This window comes from Apus apus, chromosome 12 (genome assembly GCF_020740795.1).
Source record: "Apus apus isolate bApuApu2 chromosome 12, bApuApu2.pri.cur, whole genome shotgun sequence".
In the NCBI taxonomy this organism is placed as follows: domain Eukaryota; kingdom Metazoa; phylum Chordata; class Aves; order Apodiformes; family Apodidae; genus Apus; species Apus apus.
In genome coordinates, this window is record NC_067293.1 from 6391096 (window position 1) to 6400467 (window position 9372).

At 44.5% G+C, this 9372-nt stretch overlaps 1 protein-coding gene across 2 annotated transcripts; it reads left to right on the top strand.

Annotated features, from left to right (window-relative positions):
• The first annotated feature begins 256 nt into the window (after nt 1-256).
• On the top strand, nt 257-4663 carry SLITRK2 (SLIT and NTRK like family member 2). Of its 2 annotated transcripts, none has more exons than XM_051630468.1 (2): nt 257-273; nt 1205-4663. In XM_051630468.1, the coding sequence occupies exon 2, from the start codon at nt 1248-1250 to the stop codon at nt 3819-3821; it is 2574 nt and encodes an 857-aa protein (XP_051486428.1). In that variant the 5' UTR covers nt 257-273; nt 1205-1247; the 3' UTR covers nt 3822-4663. The 2 variants fall into 2 exon arrangements, with proteins under 2 accessions (XP_051486428.1, XP_051486427.1); XM_051630467.1 differs by lacking the exon at nt 257-273 and adding an exon at nt 727-770.
• Nucleotides 4664-9372: the final 4709 nt, after the last annotated feature.

A 9372-nucleotide genomic window follows, 5' to 3' on the forward strand; every position in this document is an offset into this window, starting at 1 on the left:
GTTGAACTTCACTGAACGTGTAGAAAACGCCAACGCGCCGGACAGAGCTGGGCACGGGGAGGAAAGGACAGATGCTGATGCCAGATCCGGGTTTTGCAGCACCCTGCTCCGACAGTCAGACTGTGCGTGTGATGTGCGTGTGATGCGCGTGTGTGTGCGTGGTGTGTGCCCGCGCCCTTGCCGGCTGGCTCGTGCCGAGGAACCTGCTTGACTTGCTCTCGATTTTGAGGGTACGAATTTAGGGACTCGGGGCCAAAAATTCTCCTGACCCAGGTAAATCCGCTTGTTACCTTATTCCATTTCCCGGCTCCGAGTCCCCGCGCAGTCCTGGGCGCGGCTGCAGGTGCTGGCTGAGCGCTCCCGCGATGAGCAGCCGAGCTGGGAGCGAAGCCGCTGCGAGAGCCACCGCGGGAGGGGGGACTGGGAAGTGTGGGGGGGGGGGGGGCTGGGAAAACGTGTCCCCCCCGCCCCCGGCGTGACGTCAGCGCGGCTCCGTGCGGGGCAGCGGCAAAAGCCCCGCGCAGCGCCGCGCCCCGCGCACTGCCGCCCGCGCTCCCGCAGCGGCGCCGCCGTCGCGGCTCCTCGCCCCCGCCCGGCCCAACTTCCCGCCGAGCCGCGGCCGGGACGGGACGGCGGCGCCTCGCCGGGCTCCTCCTGAGGCTTGAGGCGGGCGATGCCTCTCGCCGCCCGGCGCTTGGCTCCCGGGGCGCGGCGGCAGCGCTCGGCGGAGGCTCCTGCCCCTGCTGCCCCCTCGGGCGCCCCGAGAGCAGGTACGAGCCGAGGGGCGCGGGGGAAGGCACGGGGAGCGCGGTTCGGAGGCGCCCTGATGCCGGGAGGCGGGCACGGAGGGTGGGCGATCGTTTGTTCTCCCGCCACCCCAGTTGAAATTCTGCCGGTGAACGGGAGCGGGGCAGCCGCGGGGGCACGGAGCCGCTCTGCTGGCGGGCGCTGCGGCGGGCGGGGGGGGCAGCGCTGGTGGCACCGGTTTTCGGGGAACTTCCCGACGGGGCTTCCCGCGCCGCGGCTCCGCGGGCGCTTTCCGAGAGAAAAAGGAGGAAAGAAGGAGGGAGGATTTCGGAGGAGTTTTGCCAGACTCTACCTTGCCGCCCCTCCCCAGCCTTGCAACCTGCTTTGCCCTCGCAACCTCTGCTCCTGGCCGCTTTCACTGGGGGTTTCTTCTTTCTCTCCTTACCTGTCTCAAAAGGTTTGACTGTAGGTACTGAAGCGGGGATCGACGGCGCATAAAGATGCTGAAGGGTGTTTGGTTGCTCAGTTTGTTAACAGTGGCTGGGATCTCGCGGACAGAGAGTCGCAAACCTGCTAAAGACATTTGCAGCAAGAGCCGCTGCCCTTGTGAGGAGAAGGAGAACGTGTTGAACATTAATTGTGAAAACAAAGGATTTACAACTGTCAGCCTCCTCCTGCCACCACCGTCCAAGATCTACCAGCTGTTTCTCAACGGGAACGCTCTGACCCGCCTGTTCCCCAATGAGTTTGTCAACTATTCCAATGCTGTGACCCTCCACTTGGGCAACAACGACATGCAGGAGATCCGCACAGGGGCCTTTAGCGGCCTCCGCACCCTCAAGAGACTGCACCTTAATAATAACAAGCTGGAAGTGTTGAAGGAGGACATGTTCCTGGGCTTGGAGAGTCTGGAGTACCTGCAGGCTGATTACAATTACATCAGTGCCATTGAGGCAGGGGCCTTCAGCAAGCTAAACAAGCTCAAGGTGCTGATCCTTAATGACAACCTCCTGCTGTCCCTGCCCAGCAACGTCTTCCGCTTCGTGCTCCTCACTCACCTGGACCTGCGGGGGAACCGGCTGAAGATGATGCCTTTTGCTGGTGTGCTGGAGCACATTGGAGGCATCATGGAAATCCAGCTGGAGGAAAACCCTTGGAACTGCACCTGTGACTTGCTGCCACTCAAGGCCTGGCTAGACACCATTACCGTGTTCGTGGGTGAGATAGTCTGTGAAACCCCCTTCAGGCTTCATGGGAAAGATGTGACCCAGCTCACCAGGCAAGATCTCTGCCCTAGGAAAAGCTCCAGTGATTCAAACCAGAGGGAAAAACACCCTGTCCTCTCAGACCCACACACCTCAAGGCTATCGCCCACAGCCAGCTCTGCCATCAATCCCACCCGAGCCCCAAAAGCCAGCCGGCCACCCAAAACCAGGAACCGCCCCACACCCCGCGTCACTGTGTCGAAAGACAGACAAATATTTGGACCTATCATGGTTTACCAGACTAAGTCTCCTGTGCCCATCACCTGCCCAGCTGGCTGCATCTGTACTTTGCAAAGCTCAGACAACGGCTTAAATGTGAACTGCCAAGAGAAAAAGATAAGTAACATCTCTGATCTCCACCCTAGGCCAACCAGTCCAAAGAAACTTTACCTTACTAGTAACTATTTGCAAGTCATTTATAGAACCGATCTTGTAGAATACAGCTCTCTGGATTTGTTACATCTAGGAAATAACAGAATTGCAGTGATACAAGAAGGTGCCTTTACAAACCTCACAAGTTTACGTAGACTTTATCTTAATGGCAACTACCTTGAGATTCTGTACCCATCTATGTTCGACGGGCTGCACAGCCTGCAGTATCTCTACCTAGAGTACAACGTCATTAAGGAGATCCTGCCACACACCTTTGATGATCTGAGTAACCTTCATCTGTTATTCCTCAATAACAACCTGCTCAGATCCTTGCCTGACAGCATCTTTGGTGGCACTTCCCTCACCAGACTCAACCTTAGAAACAACCATTTCTCACATCTGCCTGTGAGAGGAGTCTTGGACCAGCTCTCAGCTCTAATTCAGATAGACCTACAGGAGAACCCTTGGGACTGCACATGTGACATCCTGGGGCTGAGGAACTGGATAGAGCAAGTCACTGACCAGCACAACCAGCAGTCAAACCCCCCTGTAGTTATTAATGAGGTCATATGCGAGTCTCCAACCAAGCACTCTGGAGAGCATCTGAAATTCCTGAGCAAAGAAGCCATCTGCCCAGAGAACCCCAACTTGTCAGATTCTTCTCTCTTCTCCATGAACCAGAACACAGATACACCCCATCTCCTCGGTGTCTCGCCAAGCTCCTACCCAGAGATACACACTGAAGTTCCACTGTCTGTCTTAATTTTAGGCCTGCTGGTGGTGTTTATCTTGTCAGTCTGTTTTGGGGCAGGCCTGTTTGTCTTTGTCCTTAAGCGCCGGAAGGGGGTGCAGAGCATGCCCAGCAGCGCAAACAACTTAGATATAAGTTCATTTCAGCTCCAATACGGGTCTTACAACTCTGAGACCCACGATAAAACTGAAGGACATGTTTATAACTACATTCCCCCTCCCGTTGGACAAATGTGCCAAAACCCAATCTACATGCAAAAGGAAGGGGATCCAGTTGCCTATTACAGGAATCTCCATGAGTTCAGCTATAGCAATCTTGACCACAAAAAGGAAGACCCCACTGGTCTTGCTTTTACGATCAGTGCAGCTGATTTACTGGAAAAGCAATCCTCACCAAGGGAACCAGAGCTTCTGTATCAAAATATTGCAGAAAGGGTCAAGGAACTCCCCACCGGAGGATTAGTTCATTATAACTTTTGCACCTTACCCAAGAGGCAGTTTGCCCCTTCATATGAATCAAGACGCCAAAACCAGGACAGGATAAATAAAACTGTTTTATATGGAACTCCCAGGAAATATTTTGCAGAACAGTCTAAACCCGAGCATCCTTTACTCCAAGGAAAGCTACAAACAGAACCAGACTACCTCGAAGTTCTGGAAAAACAAACTGCAATCAGTCAGCTGTGAGGGGGGTGGTGGGCGACAAAGGAAAATTTTTAAACGAGCTCAGCATCATATTTGATTGAGTCTGAACTCGGTGCTGATGTCATCTGTCGCGTTCCCAACATTTCCAGTTTTTAAAATAAAAAATGAGAGTGAGAGAGAAATGGAACCCTTACAGCATAGCAGGGATATGGTGTTGCTTTTGCAACATTCCCTTTAAGTTATTTCTATATCTCTCTCCTTTTGACCCTTCTGTAGGAACTGTCACTGCAAATGTATGTTTCTGTAATAGATCTTGCATAATTCTTTTTGATTTGGAAGGAAATGAGGAAGGGGTTCTTTGGGTTTTCTGTTGGGGTTTGTTTTTTTTTTTCATTTCAAAGCAGAAACTTAATGTATTATGTAGAAGATCTCCAAAGATCTTTTTTCCTGGACTATGACTTTCTTTTGTAAATAATAATATACAGTTCTGCTGTTTCAATTACCAAGTATAGCCACTGGGCGTCACTTTTTTGTGTTAAAGTGCCTTTGCACTTTAAGTACATTATTACTTAATTGTTGCTCTTAGCTTTGATAAATTGAACCTATTTTAATGTGTTGTATTTTTGAAATTAAAAAAAATACTGTAAAATAGATCTATATGTCAGCTGCATTAAATCAGAAGGCTTGATTTATAGGAAAGCTGCCCTTCTTCAAATGAATCTAGTTCTAGGACTTTACAAACTCAAATGTAAATTATTGGGGTATTTTTCCCTCTAGGTTTGTTTAGAGCTATTCACTGAAATCAACTGATTTAGCTATGGACTAGAGGTTATCAAATGCCTCAGGTGGGAGTAACAGCTCATTAATAAAAGATGTTTAACACAGTGTCACAGTGAACTGAACAATTAATGTCCTTCTTAATACATTGCATTGCAGCTCTAACACAGTAATGTTCAGTGGTTTAAGATTATTTTCATACTTAAGAGAACATTACTCATAATATTTATGCATTAAGTATTTTTATACATTTTATGACAGAGTTTATATTTGTAACTTTTTTGGACTGAAACTAACATGGCCTTTTCTGTCAGACACATATTTCTTTTTATAAGCAGGGACACCAGCAGGGGTCATCCCACACCTCATTACATTTATTAACGTACAGGCAAATGAACCAATGCCAAAGGTAAAATTTGAACCTGTGTCTCTGGAGTCCTCCAAATCAAGGTAGCAGAAATCAGTATGTGCATTACACTAACTTGCAGCAGTCTGAACTATTTTAAGTTTTCAGTCTCTAAAGCAAAAGTAACCTTACAATAATTCTAATCTACTAGAGAAAACTACTAGTAAATTAATTATCTTAAATTTTATAAAATGTTTTCAGTGAAATGAATTCTCAACATTGGTTTTCTTAAGCCCATCAGTGGAGGAAGTGGAACAGGATGCCTAGGGAGGTGGTGGGGGTCCCATCCCTGGAGACATTCAAGATCAGGCCTGATGGGGCTCTCAGCAATCTGTTCTGGTGTGAGATGTCCCTGCTTATTGTAGGGGGGTTGGACTGGATGACCTTTAGAGGTCCCTCCCAACCCAATCCACTCTATGATTCTATGAAACACAGTAAGTAATCTGCTTTCCCATTAACTCGGGCCTGTTTTACTTCAAGCTTTATGTTACCACCTTCACTCTACATTTCCTTCCTGGAGAATACTGAAACCATTTTTTTTAACAAGTACACAGTCAAACCTCATTAAGCCTTATTAGCTTCTAAATAATTTTTAGATGCAAACATTATTGTGTGATTCAAACAAACAGCCCTTATTTACAACAAAAACAGTTTTGTTTTGTCTATTGTAAATCCTTATGCAACTGGGATGGTGATCTGCATATAAAGTAGGCCAGTCTTTTCAATTCCTTATTAAAGCAATTGATGGAGTCTGAAAGAAGCACACTGTTTCCTTTTCATAAATAGGTTACTGCACATAATAATCCTTTATTATCATGTGGAGATTGAAGTGGCCTCTACTGACTGATTTTTAGAGCTTTACTATAGTTAATAATACAGTATCTACAACTTTGAGAAATTTTCAGCAACAGCATTTGATCTATAAATAACTACAATCAATGTTGTTCTAATCAGGACTTTGCCAAAAGGAATTTGCTTTATATTTAAGAGCTAAAGAGGCTTTGCGTTCATATTGCCAGATACCTGAGACATTCAGTAAAGTGTATTCTAATGATTTGTGTGACATCTGAGTACATTAATATGCTAGCATGTCAATTCTTTATGTTTAGAGTCCATAGCATCTCTTGCTGTGCATTAGATCAGGTTTAAAAGTGAAGTACTACAATGAACTACTGAAGAATCAGTCTTCAAAATGGTCTCACTTCAAGAAGGAGGTGAAATGGTATCACATTAGTTCAACTTGGAACATTTGACTGGAATAGCATCCATCTTTGAGTGAGGTACTTATTTGAAAGCTTCCAGTAGTGACTGTCTTAGTACAACTCCTTTCCCTGAGTAATTAAAAGCATTTATTACTGAAACCCTTAGACAAGTATAAGCATTATTTTCAAGTAAAGTTATTAACTCTTTCCAGATATGATTTTAGTATTGCCTGCAAAACAAGTGCTGTATTATATCTGGCACTCTTAACAGCTAGGAAATTGTTATTTATTATTCTCTAGTGAAGCAGGACCAGAACCTTTTTTTTGCTCAGAAAAATGCTCATTTTTCCTACAAAAATGTTTTCTATTCTCTAGTGTTTGCAATCAACAGAAATAGAGAACTGATTATTTTAGTAACTTGATCTTGTTTGTTTTTACTGTTTCAGACTGCTTTGGTAGCACAGCCGCATTTTAAAGACATTGCTATTGCTTTACATTTCCTTAGCTTTCCTAGGGGAATTTAATTAGTGATTGGATTTTATTTTGCATCATCAGTACTAACTTAAAAAACATTGCTGTAGATCTTTTAGGTTTGCTTTTATACCCTTCAGCAGGTATCTATTAAGCAATTCTCACAGTGTGTCTGGGTGAGAGAGAAGGAGACTTTTTTATGTTACACTTAAAGAGATTTGTTTAACAGGCAAAGTGTGTTGGCAGCTGCTGGGTAGAAAGGTCTCTACACTTCTTTAGCTGTGCAGCCCTGGAAGCTGCTGCTTGTTAGGGGAGAGCTGCTTGCCTGAGTAGAGGCTTGATAATGAGTCTTAAAAATTTTTCCTTCATAGTTTGAAAAGCTGAACTGTGAAACAAGGTTAGCAAAGCATTTTTTTTTCCTCAGGAAAATGGGATGCAAATAGTTTTCTTTGTTCATAAGTTTTCTTTTGTGAAAGTGGACATAATGACCTTTACAGAAACAGTGATAGTGCAGACTGAAGCACTGTTAAAACCGTGCAGTTATCTCCAGTGAAAATGAGAGGCAGTACACTTGCAGTGCATGAATACATTTTTGAAGAGATCTTTCTGTGTAAGCATGAAGTAAAGTTTATCCATTATCTTAGAAACTAGATTTCAATAAGTAACTTTGATAGCAAAATGGAGAGAGATGCTAACCTTACACTGCTGGGCCCAGATTGCCCTGTGGTTCTGAGGCAGACCTCTATCTCCTGGGACAAAGCTTTGGCTTTGCTAGCAGCAGAACAAACCCAGAGGGTGACAAGTTAATTGCCTTCCACTTTTCACCCCACAAAACCGATGCTATTTTTTGCAAAGGAGTTTCTACTATCCGTCTGGGTTCTCACGTTTGCTGCAGAGCCACTCCAGTAGCCCACTGGTAGTTCTCCTTTCTGTACTCTTTCTTCCATCAGATTTCATCCTTTCAGTTTCCAGCATTTGTTCAGTTCCTACCTCCTCTCCATTATCTACTTCCCAAACCCTGACCATGTAACCCCCCAACTATTCCCCTCATATCTGTCCCCCTGGGCTTTCCTTTCCTTCCCTAGCTAGCTCTGAAGGACCTATTTCAGCCTTGAAGGGAACTGATGTCCCTGCTCTACTGAGAGCTCAGCCCTTACCTCCTCCCACGACATTGCTGAGTAGCCCTATGTCAAATCAGACACCTGATCCCAGTGGTATTCCTGGGGTCTGCTCTGGAGGAAGGTCTGCAGAGCTGATCCCTCTTCTACTTGTTGAGCAGAGGAGGGAAGTGTTAAAATCAAATTGTCTTAGCTTCCACCTGGCTATTCAAGCAGCATTTTTGAGTAAGAACAAATGCTTGAGCTATCTGAAACTACTGGCATCACATCACACCTTGCTGTCATCTCAATGAGTTGTCTTCAGCATGGGTTAATCTTGTCAAAATTAGCGACTACAATTTAAGACTCAAACTGGTTGTGAAGGGTACCTAACAGCATAAAGCAGGCCATTCAAAGGTGATTTATTCCATCCCAAAATATATTACATGAATTGGGCTACAGATACACAAGCTTTTTTTTTTTTTTTTTCCCTAGTGATTTTGGAGAGAATAGATGATGAGCACTGATTAGATAGCTAAACCCACATAGGTGCAGTCAGCCCAGCCTGATAATTTTCTAGTACACCCACAGCCAAGATGTATGCTCTGGTGAGTGTCTGCCAGTCTCTGCCCCAAGTCATTTCCAATCTGTCCAGGAGAGAAATGTTCTGTGTGGAGTTTATAGCCTGCTTTGGCCAAAGGCACTGGCTTTCTGTAACACCTTTTTGTGCTGACAGAGAACTATACAGTAAGGTTCTTTTTCTTCCCTTCAACTCCTGAGTTTTTAAAATAAAACCCAAACTTTTTAAAGGTAGAATCTGTATTTAGTAGTGTCAAAATAAGGATACCAACAAGTTAAATTGCCTAAACAAATAATATCAATCTTGTATAGGAATACAAATGCCATAATTTTAAACTGCTCATGAGTGAAATGAGATACTGGAAATGTTAATGAATCTTCCTAGGCTGTTACAGGCTAATTGCTGATATAGTTTGTGATTTTTTGTGTTATTGTTTTTGCAGACAATTAATGTCATTTAACAGAGAGAGAAGAAAAAAATAAACCCCCCTATTTCCTGAAGTCCCTCCCCCAACTGTACAACTCCAAACCAACAGATAAATTAACTTACACAGATGCTGTGACATTTCTTGTATTTTTCCCTTTGTTTTTTCAAAGCGTTCTGTAGGGGAAGTACAAAAGTTATTCTTTAGTGAGAGGATCATTAAGTCTGTTTGGATTATTGATCTCATAGCTTTTCTGGGCACTAGGCCAATCATTTTGACTAAGGTTTTTAATCCTAACTAATGAGGGAGGTGGATTAATGAGAAGCTTTTTGTTGTTTTTTGTTATTGGAGGGTTGGTTGTTTTTTGTTGGTTTTTTTTGAAGCAGTAGATTGACATGTTTATGAATACAGATGAATAGATCATTTTGAATGAAATAAATGTTGGAGCTGCAATCGGAGATGCAGTCATTCTAAAGACAGACTCAAGAGTATGAGTGAAGTTTGAAAAACAAGATATCATAAAACTGAATTTCTTCCTGAGATCATAAATGCAGAGGGGCCCCCATCTGAGTACAGCAGCAGTTTTTGTTACATTCTGTTAAATGAAATTAGAGGCCAGAGGCAGCTCCATTATCT

Coding starts and splice junctions, on each gene's coding strand:
- SLITRK2 (XM_051630468.1), top strand. CDS start 1,248: ATGCTGAAGGGTGTTTGGTTGCTCAGTTTGTTAACAGTGGCTGGGATC.